The 17,239-nt window shown below is 42.2% G+C and overlaps 1 protein-coding gene across 2 annotated transcripts in view; it reads left to right on the top strand.

Annotated features, from left to right (window-relative positions):
* The window catches only part of LOC307243635 (metal transporter CNNM4-like), a gene marked incomplete at its 5' end in the record, with an annotated part of 37,304 nt that extends 28,565 nt beyond the window's left edge, over positions 1-8,739 (top strand). For both annotated transcript variants that reach the window (XM_080018508.1, XM_080018509.1), the window contains 4 exons: positions 98-194; positions 576-706; positions 1,438-1,564; positions 6,940-8,739. In XM_080018508.1, coding sequence (XP_079874634.1) covers positions 98-194; positions 576-706; positions 1,438-1,564; positions 6,940-6,989 — 405 coding nt within the window. In that variant the 3' untranslated portion in view covers positions 6,990-8,739. The remainder of the gene's footprint in view (positions 1-97; positions 195-575; positions 707-1,437; positions 1,565-6,939) is intronic.
* Positions 8,740-17,239: the final 8,500 nt, after the last annotated feature.

The following is a 17,239-nucleotide window of genomic DNA, read 5'->3' as shown; positions in this document are numbered from 1 at the left end:
TGGGGATAGAGATCATGACTATACATACAATAATACACAACTATTTAGAGTATAAAGAGTTGAGAATCCATGCCACAGACAGGGTGTGTGCCCCCAGGGTCGCGTGGAGGTGGAAATTGGAAAAGAGGGCCTGAAGTTTGAGAACGGGGCGTTCACATACTATGGGGTTTCTGCTCTGACTGCACCATCTTCAGGTAAAGTGTGGAATTGCAGGAGGATTTAGACTTCCTCTCTTGAGGTGACCTGTTTTTTTATTTAAGTCCATTGAAGGTGAACCAGGGTGAAGAGAGGAGAAAAAAAAAAAAAAACCCACATGTAAACATAGCAAAAGAAAATATATACAAATGAGTGACAGTTACATAAAATAAAAACAGAAAAAAATAACAAGTGGAGATGACCTTAAAAATTTGGGCATGGCAGTTGTCATTTGAAAGTATCTCGGTACATAAAATACAAATAAAGATATTTAAGGATATAGATTTTTGCTGTGACTGTATGAAGGAGTATGGGACAGGCTTTGGAATAGATTGAGACATGGAAAGCAATACGTTTGTGTGTTTTATTTATGACCACAGTGCACCAGTCTCCGGTATCCAGCCAGCGCCACTCTCCCAGGGATCCCTTCGAGTTGGGAGAAGCCACCAGCCCGTCCAGCTATTGTCCCGACTACACCGTCCGAGCCCTCACCGATCTGCAGCTCATACGGGTAGAACCCCCTGTCTCCCTTGTCCATCAAACCAGAGTGGTCAAAGTGGAATGCGCTACATTTTTAACGGCGTTAGCTTTTTATTTTTATTTTTATCCTTTTTTGAGGCCCTTCATATTTTCAGAGTTTGACCCAAACGCACCAGCTTCACTTTTACTCTCTTATCTTTGGATGACATGAACAGCTCATAAACAGCTGCAACCTGCTGCCACCTGGCACCCCAGAGAAAAATGTTCAACAGATATTCTCCTTTACATCCGTAGCTCATAAGCGGAAGGGGCTGATCGCTTCCCCTAAATGAAACACAGTTTTACCGACAGCGGCAGCACCGAGAGCCGTTGTTCCGGTGGTGTGTTAGGGACTGTCTACAAAGTCACGCAACACAGTGTTCAAAGTGCAGTAACTCTGACTTCAATGTTGTTAACTGACAATTAAATGACAAACGTTTGAATATGAAAGGCTTCATGATACACAGTCTTAGTTTTATATTCAATTAGGAATTGCGCTGTGCAAAATGTATTTATGTATGTATGTATTTATGTTATTGTTTTCCATGCTTTCATATAACATTTGATGTTAAGAGACTTAGTTTGTCTTAGCAACTGGCTCAGTGCAAAGGAAAATGAGAACGATAGCGGTTAATGTAAAAATTGCCATTAATTATTTGAATCATTTGACAGCTCTAGTTAAAACCAGTGGCGTTACTGAGTCCTTCGGCTCATTGTGCGTAGGTGACACGTCCACAATATTGGAACGCGCTGACGGCGTCGCGTGTGGCTCAGAGTCCAGATCCTCCCGAGATCAAGATCCTGCCCAACAGCCAGACCAAGCTCCTCAACGACAGAAACACGGCACAAGGTATCTGCTCTGCCGTCGGCCGCCGCACTCCCTTCCTTTCCCCCGACTAATCCCTACATTGACTTTGTGATTCTCTTAACCTGCATCCTGTTCAAATAATTTGTCTTTTTATATCGATGTGCGTTACTTTTATTAATTCCTGTTTTTCTCTTTTCTTCTCTTTCCCCTATTTGCTTGCCTTTGCGTCCTCTACCTTTTTTGGGGTTTTTTTGTTTTCTGCTGCTCTGGCCACTCCAGAGTTCCCTGTAAACTTTTCATTTTTTGATACCATTGATAACTACTGTTAGTATTTTTTTTTCTTTGCATGCGGTATATAAAATACAGTGCATCCATAGCATGAAACCAACCAGGCATCTACATCATGTGCAATAAGCAAACACCTAAACGCGTGTGTGCGTGCGTGTGTGCGCGTGTGTGTGTGTGCGTGCGGCGTGTGTGTGTGTGTGTGTGTGTCCATTCACTCTTTATTGTGTTGTAGATGTAATTTTAAATTGATAAAATTGCCATTTTTACCCATTAATCTACACTCAATAACCCATAATGACAAAGTGAAAACATGTTTTTAGAAATCTTTGCAAATTTATTAAAAATCAAAAACTGATTCAGTTCTTTGCAGACACCGTTTTGGCAGCAATTACAGCTTTAAGTCTTCTTGGTACGTACAAGCTTTGCAAACCTATATTTTGGAAGTTTATCCCATTCTTTCTGGCAGATCATCTCAAGCTCCCTCAGATTGGATGGGAAGCATCTGTGAACTGGCATCTTCAGGTCATCCACAGATGTTCTGTGGGGGTTAAGTCCCGTCTTTTGCTGGGCCACTCAAGGACAGTCAAGAGGCTTGTCCCGAAGCCACACCAGTGTTGTCTTGGCTGTACGCTTTGGGTCATTGTCGTGCTGAAAGGTGAACTATCGACCCAGTCTGAGGTCGTATGCAGGGCCGGCTCTAGCCATTATGTTGCCCTAGAAGAGATGAGGATTTGGGGCCCCCTACACAACACACATGCACACACACACACAAACACCACCACCTAGGCTTGTCGCGATACCTTATATCACCTTATTGTACCATGTATGGACATGACCTCAATAATCTTTCTGAGCTCGATAATTGCCAGTTGTGTTTAAATGCATGTTTGTCTACGTAAGAATGTCACCAACATTTTAGCCAACATGATGCCAGAATAAACAGAAGGGTTTTCCCTGCCACTATAAAAGACTTGGGCGGGGCGCCTAAGCGTCAATTAGTTGAATCTAATCGAACCTACTTATATTTGAATTTATAGAAAAAATCTATTTGGAGATGGCTTTGAACAAAAATGCCAGCTAAATTACATAACGTAGCCAAAATGTTGTACGTTTAAAAGTAAAAAATAAATTTAACGTTATGGAAGGAATTATGTGTCACAATTCACAAATATATATTATGCAATAAATACAAATTTGAAAAGCTCAGTAAATACTACAATCTACAAATCTGTATTAAGGTTAAAAAAAAAAAATCTGACAAATGTATTTCTAAATCCACAAATAAATAATGTATTACTTGCCTTTCATGAACCATTTCACAAATGAATGTAACTGAGCCGAAAGAATAGAAAAAAAACTATGCTGAGACATGTTTTGCTGTCATTTCTGGCAGCGTTGCTTCTGTCCTCCTCGCTCTCGCTCTCTGTGTGGGAGTTTCACTGTGGGCCGGGCTCAGGCAGCTCACACACACACACACACACACACACACTCACACACACACACACACACACACACACACACACACACACACACACACACACACACACAGAGAGACAGCGAACCAGGTTGAGATAACGTTTTACTCGACCCCGAGAGTCCTTTTTATTGTTTTGGTTCGGGGGGGGGGGTTATAATTTGTTTTCTTTATTTTGGATATTTTAATATATATATATTTTTTTACATTCCATTATGTGAATGTTCTCAAGAATGAAGAGTTAATTGCTATTTGAATGGGTGTACTTGCATTATTATGCAAAATCCACATTCCCAAACACATTTACGTTAAAATATCTAATCTATAATATAAAATATCCCCAGCAAAAAAAATGTATTTCCTTTTGCAAACATGTATTTAACATGTGCAATTTGCATTGTCATCTTTATTCAAGTTCAAGAGATTATTTGTCACATACATATACATACGTTCATACATATATGCAGTGAAATGTCATGACACCCGGTGATTACGCACAATAAGCTCTATAAATACTAAAAAATACCAAAATGTGCGTAATCGACACAAGGTGCTCGCGCAGGCAGCCGCAAGGGGAGGCGCCACAATCGCGATTCTGGGTCCTATAATTATATAAAGTATAATAACCCAAACTATATATATAGTCACCTTCACTAATGAGGCTTGTTTTTTTGTCGTTAGTGGAGTGCCATCTTCAGGGAAGGAGGTGAGAAGCATTTATTAATAATGTATTTGCTCCACTGTAAAACTATTGGCCTTATATAGGAGCAAACATTTTGCTTCTATAAGGCCAATAGTTTTACAGTGAAGCAAATTTTAAAGATAGAAATTTTAAAAAAGATAGAAGACTAGCATGACTAGCAAGTCTCTGTTACGTAGTCCTAAAATTTGACACATCTGGTGTGTCTTCTCTGTGTGTGTGTGTGTGTGGCAGGCTGTCTATATAAGAGCTTCCAACACTGATCAGTCATCCAATCTGTCTTTTTCCTTTTGGTGTCGCTTTTCCAGACAGGTTGCGTGCCTGCGCACTTGTCTCCAATCCGGACTGCACGCACTGTGCGGCTGCAAGAGTGACTTACTGAGGGAAAGTTCCAAAATGCACAGGGGGATGCCCCAAAATAATGTTAAAAATGCTTTTAGATCCAGGCTTAAACCTGAGTGTGTACATTCAATACCCCGTGTCCAGAAGTGTTATCACCCCCTTGTATTATTGCTTTGCCCGCAACGGCAATCTGATTCCACGGACACCGTGAGTTCCTCCATGAGACCCGGTGTGTCCTACCGAGGTGGCCGAGATCTCCAGGGCGGACACGTTCCGGTCCAACCAGTGCAGGCCAGGGCAGAGGCGTTAGACGCCGCTTAAGCATTTTGAGGAACAGGGGTGCAAAGTGTATTTCTTGCTCATGTGTAACCTCATAGCAGGAAAAGAGGAAGGGCGCCCACCGGCAAATTTTCATTTTCTTTCCTCCGAAGAGCGACCAGCCCCCGCCAGAATGTGGCGCCCGAGCGACCGTCTATATGGCCTATGCCTTTAACCAGCTCTGGCACAAGTTTTCTTCAAAGACCTCTCTGTATTTGGCTGCATTCACTCCTCAATTCTGACCAGTCTCCCTGTCGCTGAGAAGCACCGCCACAGCATGCTGCACTGTACAGATGGGGTTAGCCAGGGGAAGAGCAGTGCCTGTGTTCGCCAGAAATAGTGCTTGGAGTACTGCCCAAAGAGTTTTTGTCCCATCAGACCAGATTATCTTTTTCCTCGTGCTCTCAGAGCCCTTTAAATGCCGTTCCGTAAACTGTTTCCAATGTCATACACCTGTTTATCAAGAGTGGCGTCGGTCTGGCCACTCTACCAAAATGGCACGGTTGATGGAGTGCTGCTGAGGTGGTCGTCCCTCCTTCAGGTTCTCCCATCTCCGCAGAGCACTTTCGAAGCTCTCTTAGGGTGACCGTCGGGTTCTTGGTCCCGTCCCTGACCGAGGCTCTTCTTGCCCGTTTACTCGGTTTGGCTGGACAGCCGACTCCAGGAAGGAGTCCCGGTGGTTCCAAACTTCTTCCATTTCACAATTATTGCGGCCACCGTGCTCCTGGGAGCACGCAAAGCTTTCATCCCCTTGCCCAGATCTATGCCTCGCCACTGCTTTCATCGCGGAGGTCTACAGAGAGTTCTTTGGACTTCATGGCTTGGTTTTTGTCCTGACACGCAATCTTGAGTTGTGGGACCTTGTACACACAGGTGTGTGCCTTTCTAAACGTTTAAATGTCCAATCGGTTTGCCACAGGTGGACTCCATTCTTGTCCTAGACGCGTTTCATAGGATAAAGAAAACAGGATGCACCTGACCACAATTTGGAGTGCCACAGCAAATGAATACTAAATGAGAGATTTTAGTTTTCGATTTTTAATACATTTGCAAAAATTGTTTTCACTTTGTCATTATGGGTTATGGAGTGTAGATTGATGCAAAAAGGTGTGTGTGTGTGTGTGTGTGTGTGTGTGTGTGTGTGTGTGTGTTCCCCTGTTCAAAAGGGCACCAAGTAGCCAACCAAGATTCAAGAGATTATTTGTCACATGCATATACGCAGTGAACTGTCATGACACCTGGTGATTACGAACAATAAGCTCTAAAAATACTAAAATGTGCGTAACAGACACGAGGCACTCGCACAGGCGGCCACAATCGCAATTCTGGAGTCGATGATTATACAGTGTAATAGTATTAATTGTCCGTGTCTTAAGTATACATTTAAATCCTCCTAAATGAAACTTACCTTAACTTACCTCCAGTACTCACCTCACAGAGTAGAAGTCCTGGCATGTCACAAAGCTCTTATTTGACGTCCATTAAAGCTTCTACAATAAACTGGTGTCTACAGCCCCGTCTTCTATCTCTGTGCCGGAGGTCCCTGAACACGCCACTCGGGGGGCGTTGTGGTAGGAGAGACTGCCACAGGCCTTTTTTTATGGGCAACATTTGTACACAGCACCTCACAGAAGCTTTCCTTGGCTCGCTCGTCATCTGGCTTTATAAGGTGTGTGTGCTCATCGATTCGTGATGTATAATGCAAATTGATGTATTGATTTTTACTTTTTACTTTACACCTACGGACCTTTGATCGACGTAGTGAACCAACGCTATTTTATTTCCATCCCATATGAAGGATGCAAAAAGAGGAGGTGCTCAAGGAACTACACTGTGCCAGACCCTCCCGGTCTGTTTGACGGTCACGTCTGGCCCATGTACGTCAAACACAAGAATAATGAAATGTTAAAAATATTGCAGTTGAAGCAGAAGGAACATTGTTTTTTTTCTGGTTCTGGTCAATATTTCAATGCACTTGGTGACCTACAAAAAGTGTGTGTGTGTGTGTGTGTGTGTGTGTGTGTGTGTGTTCTTGTTTCTTTTAATCACCCATCTTTTTCGCGGCTCATTTCTGCACTACTTTGAAGTCATTGTATACTAACACTGTCGTTGTTCACATTGAACCATTTCTCATTCTTGCTAAAAGCTTGCACCCTGCATGCCATTTTGCACTGCACCCCCCCCCCCCCCCAAAAAAAAGGTTCAAAATGGCAGTTTGAACTGCGGCTGGTGTGGGCTTGTTGTCCGTCCCCCCGTCTCACCCCCATCTCACCTCTCATTCCATGGGTTTCGCAGGTGGCAGTAAAGCCCAGGACAGTTCCCTGGAAGAGGAAGAACACGGCTAGTTCATGTCAAACCATGTCTAGCAAAGTCGTAGTTTAATTAAAAAAAACTTTTCTTTCTTCCTGTATGGCTGGAATGTAGCTGTTGGACTCAAATGACCATTTTTAATATTATTGACAGAATATGTCCATGGCAATTTTCTGTTTTTCGTTTTATTGTTGTGCCATTCTAATCCCCCTTTCCTCCGTCACTATTTAATGTTGATTTATAGACTGATGGCAATGTGTGTATGTACTTTATTTTTTTTTATTCATTTTGTTTGGTTGTGCCTTTTTTCCCCAGTTTTGCCTTCCTAACCCGTAGTGCTGGGCGATCAATCAGTATTATCCTTATATCGTCATCATATTATACATATACAATCTTGTCACCAAATTGAATAGTAATACCTAAGATTTTTCACTATATTTGATCTGAGTAATTGGGAAATTGGGATTGTATTTGGATTTGTGGATTTATATACTGTACCTTATGTGGAATATACTTCAGTTTGATAAACATTAATTTGATGTGTGCGTGTGTGTGTGTGTGCGCTAATTTCATGATAATAACTTAAAAACTCCATATGATTATTCTGATAATAACTTCTTCCACATCGCCCAGCCCTGCCCTCATCACCCATTGAATTTCCTGTTGCTAAATGTTTTGCCAAAGTTGTCTTTCCGTCTGTTTTTATTTAATTTAATATCCCAGTATCCATCCATTTCAGATGAACACTTCGGTGGATTTCAAGCTGAGTTGAAGTTATGCACATAACTCTGTGCGCTGTTAATAGCTTATGTTCAGATTTTCACAATGCCAGGTCCATCCAATTGTTTTATTTTATTTTATTTTTGTACCGTTATATACACAGAACAATGTGTAGCCAAACCTTTGGTCTGTGTTTACCTCTCGAGTGCTCCGTTTGGAGATGCCTGACGGCCAAACACACGCATTCCATTTATTGGATTTTTTTTGACCCATCAACTGTTATTTTAACCGCCGTTATTCCGGTTCAGTCGGTTAACCATTCCAACATCTTCCGACTCATTTAATGTGTTTTTGACAGTATCCCGACCAAATAAAAACCTTACCAATTTTCGCGATATTCCCAATATCGCCCGTCGAATATTTATTCGACTATACAGTCTGTGTTACATGAAGAAAGTGGAAAAAGTAATATTTTCATTTAAACTCTGTGGAGAAGCGAGGTATTTTTTTTTTGATTTTTTTTTTTGGGCTAAACGGCGTTCTGCACTTTTGACCGCTTTATGGCGTTATATTAGCGCCAAACTTTCCCGGGTGTGTGTCAATTCCCGACTTAACCCCATATTCTCCGTATCAGAAGGTAATTTTTCCACCGCTTTCCCATACTACGCTCTCCTTGTGCTAGTTCTATATAATATCAGAAGTGTAAATGTACAAAAGAAAAAAAACCTACTTGTAATAAACATGAAGCTAATGATATGTTTCCCCATGTTGAAAACTGGACTGTATAATATATTTTTGGATTGAGGTCCTCGGTCTCCGATTCTCGGTTACAAAAACTGTCACCGTGACGGTGTTTGAGTCACCTCCTGTATTTTTAATTGTTTTCTTCTGCTTTTTTTTATATTGCATTTGTATAGAATATCATATCAACCAGTTTTGTATGATTTTACTTTATTTTTTTTGTTTGTTTTAAATGCTGCCAATTTTGGGTGCGTTGAAGCCCTGTCGCATTGAAAAGTTTCAATTATTATGTTTCTTAGGAAATAAACAATCCTGTTCTCAGTCCATGTTTGGTCGTTGTCTTCCCAAAGCATTGTTGGACTGTGATTTAAAAAAAGATATATATTTGTTTGTTTTTTTATGTATTCATTTATTTATGTATTTATTTATTGATACAGGTACTCCTCACCTTACGACCTAACTGTTTAACGACCGTTCAGACTTATGACCAGCTCTCTGACCAGTCTGTATTGTACGCTGCGTACAATACCGCAGCGTGCGCGCTGTGTTCACTTATCGACCTGGTCCTAGGAACGGAACTCAGTGAGGAGTACCTGTATTCTGAAGTTACACGTAACTATTGTTTTTATAGTGCCTTTATTGTTAATAATAATAATAATAATAATAATATACACTACCGGTTAACAGTTTTTGAACACCCCTATTTTTCTAAATTTCTGTTGAAATTTAAGCAGTTCTGTGAATAACCTGAAATGGTGCAAAGGTAAGCAGTAAATTTCCAGAGTAAAAAATATATATAAATAAGTTTTAGTTACCAAAAACTAAAAGATAATATACATTTTGGAGTAAAAGGAAAAAAAAAAAGGCCGTAATGGGTAAACAAACAATTAACAACTTAGAGCTGTTTTGCAGAAAAGGAAGTAAATAAACCCTTAAGTTGACGCAATTCCTACAGGTTACTTACAATACTGTATATACTGTCTGTATAAAAGCATTGTTGGAACAGACTTATTTCACCCTCTGAAGCATTATTTGGACTATTGCACTGCAGGAAGTAGTATATTGCTGTCATAATGGTGAGAACGAAGGAAGACGGACAGACCATTATAACCCTTCAAAGTGTAGGTCTTTCCTTCAGAGAAATTCCAAAGAAAGCCAAGGTGTCAGTGAGTACAGTTTCCTACACCATCAAAAGACACGCGGAAAGTGGAGGAAACTGCCAGGAAGAGCAAAGCCACAACAGAATCAGAAGTCCAAAAATTTGACAAAACGAATCCATGACGACAAAATACCTCGGAGTTATACCTAATTGTCACTTGAATAAAAGGAACTAAATTTCTTGTAACAAAGTACTGTTTTAGTCTTTAAAAGTTACTTTTCATCCCTGATCACTTGCCACCTCACTTTACAAGTTTATTATGTATATAGGCACACTGATGCCACAACATTAAAACCACCACTTATAACCACTAATATTGTGTAGCTCTCCCTCGTGGAGGCATGGACTCCACAAGACCTCTGAAGGTGTCCTGTAGTATCTGGCACCAAGACGTTAGCAGCAGATCCTTTAAGTCCTGTAAGTTGTGAGGTGGGGCCCCCATGGATCAGGTTTGTTCCAGTACATCCCACAGATGCTCGATCAGATCGGACCCTTACCCCGGTCATCCACATGATGTAGAAGAAAACATGATTCATCAGACCAGGCCACCTTCTTCCATTGCTCCATGGTCCAGTTCTGACACTCATATGCCCGTTGTAGGCGCATTCATGGGTGGACAGGGATCAGCATGGGCACTCTGGCCAGTCTGTGGCTATGCAGCCTCCTACGCAGCAAGCTGCGATGCACTGTGTGTTCTGACACCTTTCTATCATAGCAAGCATTAACTTTTTCAGCAATGTGTGCTACAGTAGCTCTTCTGTGGGATTGGACCAGACTGGCTAGACTTCGCTCCCCACATGCATTAATGAGCCCATGGGTGCCTATGGAAGAAAACAGGTGCACCAGTAGTCCTTCCTTTGACCATTTTTGGTAGGTACTAACTACTGCTTAGCAGTAGGATCGGACCAGACGGGCTAGACTTCGCTCCCCACTCGCATTATTGAGCCTTGGGTGGCCATGATTCTGTTGGCGGTTCACCAGTTGTCCTTCCTTGGACCACTTTTGGTAGGTACTGACCACTACATACCGGGAACACCCCACAAGACCTGTCGCTTTCGAGATGCGATGACCCAGTTTTATAGCCATCACAATTTGGTCCTTGTCAAAGTCGCTCAGATCCTTACGCTTGCCTATTTTTCCTGCTTCCAACACATCAACTTCAAAAACTGACTGTTCACTTGCTGATTAATATATCCCACCCCTTGACAGATGCGATTCTTATGAGATGAGCAATGTGGAACCAAGAGCACTTCACCTCTTTGTGGTTTTAATGTGTGTGTGTGTGTGTGTGTGTGTGTGTGTGTGTGTGTGTGTATGTATGTATGTATGTATGTATGTATGTATATATATATATGTGTGTATATATACATATATATACAGGGGCAATATAAATAATAATCTCATGATCAAGAATGAATAGAAACCTAAACAATCACAAAAGCAATCAAAATAAACCTAAAAAACAATGAACAAGGAAAAATATACAATTAACCTAAAAATTAGCTAGCATTTTGTATAAAACACATATACACTTTAATTCACGTCAGTGCTATGTAACATAGTTGATATCAGGCTCCTGTCACAAGAAATGTACACCACATAGCCAAAAGTATGTGGACACTTCTAATTAATAAATGTAGTTAGTTCAGCCACACCCATTACTAGCAGGTGGATAAAATCCAGCATACTGCCATGCGATCTCCTTAGACGAACATCTGCAAATGAATGGGTCATATTTAAGAGCTCAGTGACTTTCAACGTGGCCCTGCCGTAAGATGCCACCTTTTCAACTAATCAGTTTGTCAAATTTCTGCCCTGCTGGACCTGCCCCGGTCAACCTTAATTTCTGTTATTGTGAAGTGGAAACAACTGAGTTCTGATGTGCGTTTTGCGTAAAAATAGTCCATAGTTACAACACTCTCTACCGCTTCCAAACTGCCTCTGGAAGCAACGTCAGCACAAAGATTCTTCATTGTCAGCTTCATAAACTGGGTTTCTATGGCCGAGCAGCTGCACACAAGCCTAAGATCACCTTGCTCAATGCCAATCAGGCTTCACCATTTGGCATATGATGAAGGAATCTGGGTTTGGCAGATTTCAGGAAAACGCTACCTGCCTGTAACAAGGAATACTCGTTTGTGGCTGTTTTTCACGGGTTAGGGCTCGGCCCTTTGTTCAGATGAAGGGAAATCTTAATGCGTCAGCATACAATGAATTTCTAGAGAATTGTACACGAGGTCCATAAGGAAATAGTTTAGACTCTGGTGGAAGAACTTGACGAGCGTGCACAGAGCCCAGACCTTAACCCCACTGAACCCCTTTGGAACGGATTGGAACATCGGCTGCGAGCCAGGCCCCATCGCCCAACATCATGCTCTTGTGTCTGAATGGTAGCAAATCCCAGCAGCCGTGCTCCAAATCTAGTGGGAAGCCTTTCCAAAAGAGTGGAGGCTGTTATAGCAGCAAAGGGGGGACCAACTCCATGTTAATGCCCATTGTTTTGAAATACATTTTTTAACAAGCAAATAGCTTGTTCAAAGCTCATCAATTAATTTTGGAGGTACATTAAAAACTTTAACTTTTTATAATATCAAAGTTGTTGTAATTACCCCCTGTGTCCAAGAAGCTTTCATCAAAAAGTAACAACGCCTCCCTCTTTTGGACAGGAGTGACTCTTGCAACAAGGGAATCTGCCAGTAGCCCTTGGTCAAATCCAGTGTCGTAAAACAAATTCCATTGCCTTTTCCATAGAAACATGAAATAAAACTACATAGAAATGTTTTTGTTAAGATTTCAATTAATTTATTGGAGAGGAGGTATCCAGGATCGTGTGTGAGTGTCCGAAGATAAGTCCATAATCAAAAGGGACACGGCCATCCCAGGTTGTTATTTTCAGACTGGACACCTCAACCCCGGGTAGTTGTAAGCCTCACAGCAGGCGATAAAACCGGCTTCGGCTATACACAGAGGTTTCTTCTGCGTCTTCTTCATCGTTTCTGTCTGGATGACCCCGCCACGTGTCACAGTATTATTGTTACTGTTAAAACATATTTAAATCACTGTTTTCAATACTCCTCACTCTACGACGTGTCTGGGATGCTTCACCATGTAGCCTGTGGAGCCGTTGCAAAACCAGACTTCACTCCAGGCCCGTACGATGTGCCAAAGGGCCCGGGGGACTTCTGTTGTAAGGCACCTCCCGCACAGCAAACAACAGAGGGTCCAACCATTTGTCCCAATACAACTATCGCCGTGCACAAACTTATGAATCATGTTCTTCAGTGTCTTATTCAGCCGCTCCACCAGGCCGTTGGTCTGGGGGTGGTACACGCTGGTCCAAATTGAGCAGACGCCTAACAGCCTAACTCGTAAAGTTCCAGAAGTGTATGTGACATAAAGGAAGTGCCCTGATCGGTCAGAATCTCAACTCAGGAGATTACCTGAAACAGTGCCTGCACCACACTTTCGGCTGTAATACTGCGCTACAGAACCGCCTTGGGGTACTGGGTTGCATAGTCCATAGGACCAACACAAAATAGTGGCCGCGGGCACTATTTTGTGTTGGAATGGCCCTATGAAGTCCATATTGAGTCTTTCGAATGGCGTCTCAACTAGGGAGCGGGGTCTCACGGCGCAGTCATTGTAGCCAGAGTATTGACTTATTGGCACTCAGGCACGTGGTGCACCATTTATGCACATCTGCCCAAATGCCCGGCAAATAGAAGCGGGCCATTAACTGCTGCTTTGTTTCATCGTGTCAGAGGTGACCCGCCATTGGGTTATTTCGGAGCCGACAACTGGGTCACTTCCTCTCCTGACTGTGTGTCACACACAACCCGTCCCTAATTACAAGAAATATGGTGAGCACAGCGTCTGGGCGCACTAATACACCATACATTTTTCTACCCGCTCATGGGCAGGCGTAGGGTAACTTCCCACAACTGCTCTAGCAGAACATCATCTATGGAGGAGACCATTGGGTCCAGGGAGGACCCCAGTGGGGACTCCTCCGCTCCCAACCCCGTAGAAACCACTAACGACCCCTCAGCGTCACCGCACGCCACACAACACTTACATTTTCCTACTGATCATGAATCTCAACCCGTGACTCCTTCACTAAAGGCCCGGGTCGAGCCAGGAATCAGTCAGATGTCTACCCCCTTTGTACTATTACTGCGTGAGACCTGGGGTTGAACGCAGCGGAACCCCGGACATTCTGCTCCAGGGCGACGAGACAGGCTGGGTACTTGGCAAAGCTCGCATGGGCCAGACGCGGGACTGGTTCTCTGGCCGTCTTCCGGTTAGCGGTGGTTGGCCAGCTGTCGGTCGCAGCGGGCTCGGGCAACTCTTCCTCCCCGTGGCTCTTGTGTCTCCCAAAGACGGTGGTGGTGCGGTGGTGGCTTCTTCGGGCACCGGGCCCCTGCAGGTGGGCAGGGTGTGGACTGATCCGGTCCTCTGGGAGACAGAGGAGAGGGAAACTCCACACCAGGGGCCGGAAGCTTTGCTGGCCGCCGTGGGTCTTCCTTCCTGGTCAAAATGAGAAAATAACATAAAAGTAATAATCTGTGGTTCTTTTTCTCCTTAGTTACGGTCTGGTCCACAGATGTTGCAGCGTCCTGCACCAGGTGATGGGCCCTGCAAGACAAACAACACGTAAGAAAACTCTCACAGCCGGGTCCGACCAATCATCGCTAATGAGGCCGATTAGACGGACCTGGTTTTGCACGCCGTGGCAGGAAGAAGCGAGCACCGTCACCTACGGACTGTGGCTTAACCACGGCCCCTCATCTGCCACAGATCCCTTCCTCTGTTACAACCAAAGCACCGGCTTGCTGACCACTCTTAAATCCCTCAAACACTGCAGATGGTTCATCAACCCATCCTCCGACAGGGAGCACTAACCCTTGGATTTGTACACGGTGGACAGACAACACCTCACCTGCTCCAAAATCATCTAAATAAAGCACGGGTTGAAAGAAGTCAGACAATAATAGTTGATAATATTCATAGTTTATTTATTTTTTAACCTGTGCTGTCAGCTGGCTTGGCATACTGTATGACACAGGGTATTTGTATGTCATTGCATCCAAATGTTCAATTGTAGCGAATTGTAATTAATTTAATTTCAACAATTTTTATTAAATTAAAAAAAAAAACTATATAAAAATACAAAAAAACAAAATAATGAATTGTTTTATTTCAAATATATATATATATATTTTACATTTAAATGTTATCAATTTTTAATTAAAATTGTGTCATTTATAGTCCCAATAGGGGTTATGCAGAGAGCATTTGGCATCATTCTGAAACACAAGTGTTTTATAGTGAATTTGAGTCAGACACAAGCATGCAACACACCCACAAATAAAGAAATGGCTTAAGGCTCACTGCACTGAGGAAATGCAATGCATCATGCCATAACCAAATGTGAATTTGTCTTAAATTACTCACCAAATAAGGATTATGTTGAAGAAGTTTCAAAGAGAGAGGATTTTGTCAACAGCATCTGGACACAACCAGCATCGTAATCTCTAATCCTAAATATTTACATTGATTTGCATCCACTGCTGTGAAAGTGCACAGTGTCATCATCATCATCATGTGGCTTTGATGAAGGTGAGATGTAATTCTGTTTGCATTCTATTGGACAATTAATTCTTCCAGAACAGAATGCGTGCGTTATGGGTTATTACTATGGTGAGCCTGAGAGCACTGCAACGCACTGCAACACATGCAAATAGACAAAACACAAGAAATGTAAGACATGCACAGTATTTCAAAAACGTGCTGCAAATTCAGACAACACATTATAGACACAACACAATACAGACAACACAACACATTACTAACAACACACCACAATACCGACAACACAAAATAATCTATATTTACGAGCATGGAAATCAACAAATGCTTTTATTTTCAGCAGTGTACTATTAAATAGCTATTAAAATGCTTTTATGATCTAAGGTTTTAATTCGGCCGGGACACAACTTTGATATATACATGATGCATAGTTTAAAGCAGGTGTTAACGGAGACAATTTATTATGATTATTATTATGAGGGGACCAGCCCGCAAGGCTGGAACCCTATTGTAACTGCTCATATATATTTTTTTTTCTAACTTCTTTTTTCGGGCTAAAGGTGTCTGAAACATAGCAAATGCAGTACAGTGGTATCTCGACCTATGACTGTAATTCGTTCTATAAGAACGGTCGTATGGTAGAACAGTCATATGTCGAAGCAATTTTTCCCATATAAATTATGAAATTATGAAGGGTGAAAATAAACAAAATACACAGCTCAAACACAGTAAATATGAAAAAATATCGATAAGCCACAAACTTCGTGCACACATGATGTAGGTCGCCCGCTGACTGACTGCTGACTGGCCGCCGACGCGCCAAGTGCAAATTTTCACGGTCGTATCTTGGAGCAGTCGGTCGCAAGTCGATAGAAATCTTTGCGACCATCGCTACTCGTATCTTGTATTAGTCGTAAGTAGATGCGGTCGTAAGTCGAGGTACCACTGTACGCAAAAAGATGGTTGAGGTCTCGTTAGAACCAGTATGTGTCAGACATCTTGTCGTTCGAGTTTGATCAAAATCGATGAACATTTGGAGCAGAAGTTAGTGTAAAGCTTTTGTAATTTTACCTGTAGAAGAACGTTGGCGCGGTTTGATTTTGATTTTGCGGAGCGGGGCGCTTTGTGATATCATCCGAAGTTATATAAGTCCAAGCCTCGTCTCTCGGAACTCATTCACATCCAGTCATTTGCGCCCTGTGGACTGCATAGCGTTTTCTACAGGTAGACAGACTACTTGAGCCGATGCTGCGTTTAAAGGAAACCCTAACCCATGCTGCTTGTCTGTATTGTGTTGTGTTGTCTGTATCTGGTGTGTGTCTGTATTGTGTTGTGTTGTCTGTGGCTGTTGTGTTGTCTGTATCTGTTGTGTTGTCTGTGTCTGTTGTGTGTCTGTATTGTGTTGTGTTGTGTTGTCTGTATGTGTTGTCTTGTCTGTATTGTGTTGTATTGTGTTGTCTGTATCTGGTGTGTTGTCTGTATTGTGTTGTGTTGTCTGTGTTGTGTTGTCTGTATCGGTTGTATTGTCTGTGTATGTTGTGTGTCTGTATTGTGTTTTGTTGTGTTGTCTGTATTGTGTTGTGTTTTCTGTATCTGTTGTGTTGACTGTATCTGTTGTGTTGTCTGTATTGTGTTGTGTTGTCTGTATTGTGTTGAGCTGTCTGTTTCGTGTTGTGTTGTCTCTGTCTGTTGTGTTGTCTGTATATCTTGTGTGTCTGCATTGTGATGTGTTGTCTATATTGTGTTGTGTTGTCTGTATTGTGTTGTTTTGTCTGTATCTGTTGTGTGGTCTTTATCTGCGGTGTTGTCTGTATTTGTTGTGTTGTCTGTAATAATGTTGTGCTGTCTGTATTGTGTTGTCTTGTCTGTATTGTGTTGTGTTGTCTGTATCTGGTGTGTGTCTGTATTATGTTGTGTTGTCTGTATTGTGTTGTGTTGTCTGTATCTGGTGTGTGTCTGTATTGTGTTGTGTTGTCTGTATGTGTTGTTGTGTTGTCTGTATCTGGTGTGTTGTCTGTATTGTGTTTTGTTGTCTGTATTGTGTTGTGTGTCTGTATGTGTTGTGTCGTCTGTATT

Source organism: Zeus faber, assembly GCF_960531495.2.
Source record: "Zeus faber genome assembly, chromosome: 17".
Taxonomy (NCBI): domain Eukaryota; kingdom Metazoa; phylum Chordata; class Actinopteri; order Zeiformes; family Zeidae; genus Zeus; species Zeus faber.
This window is presented reverse-complemented; position numbering and strand designations above follow the sequence as displayed.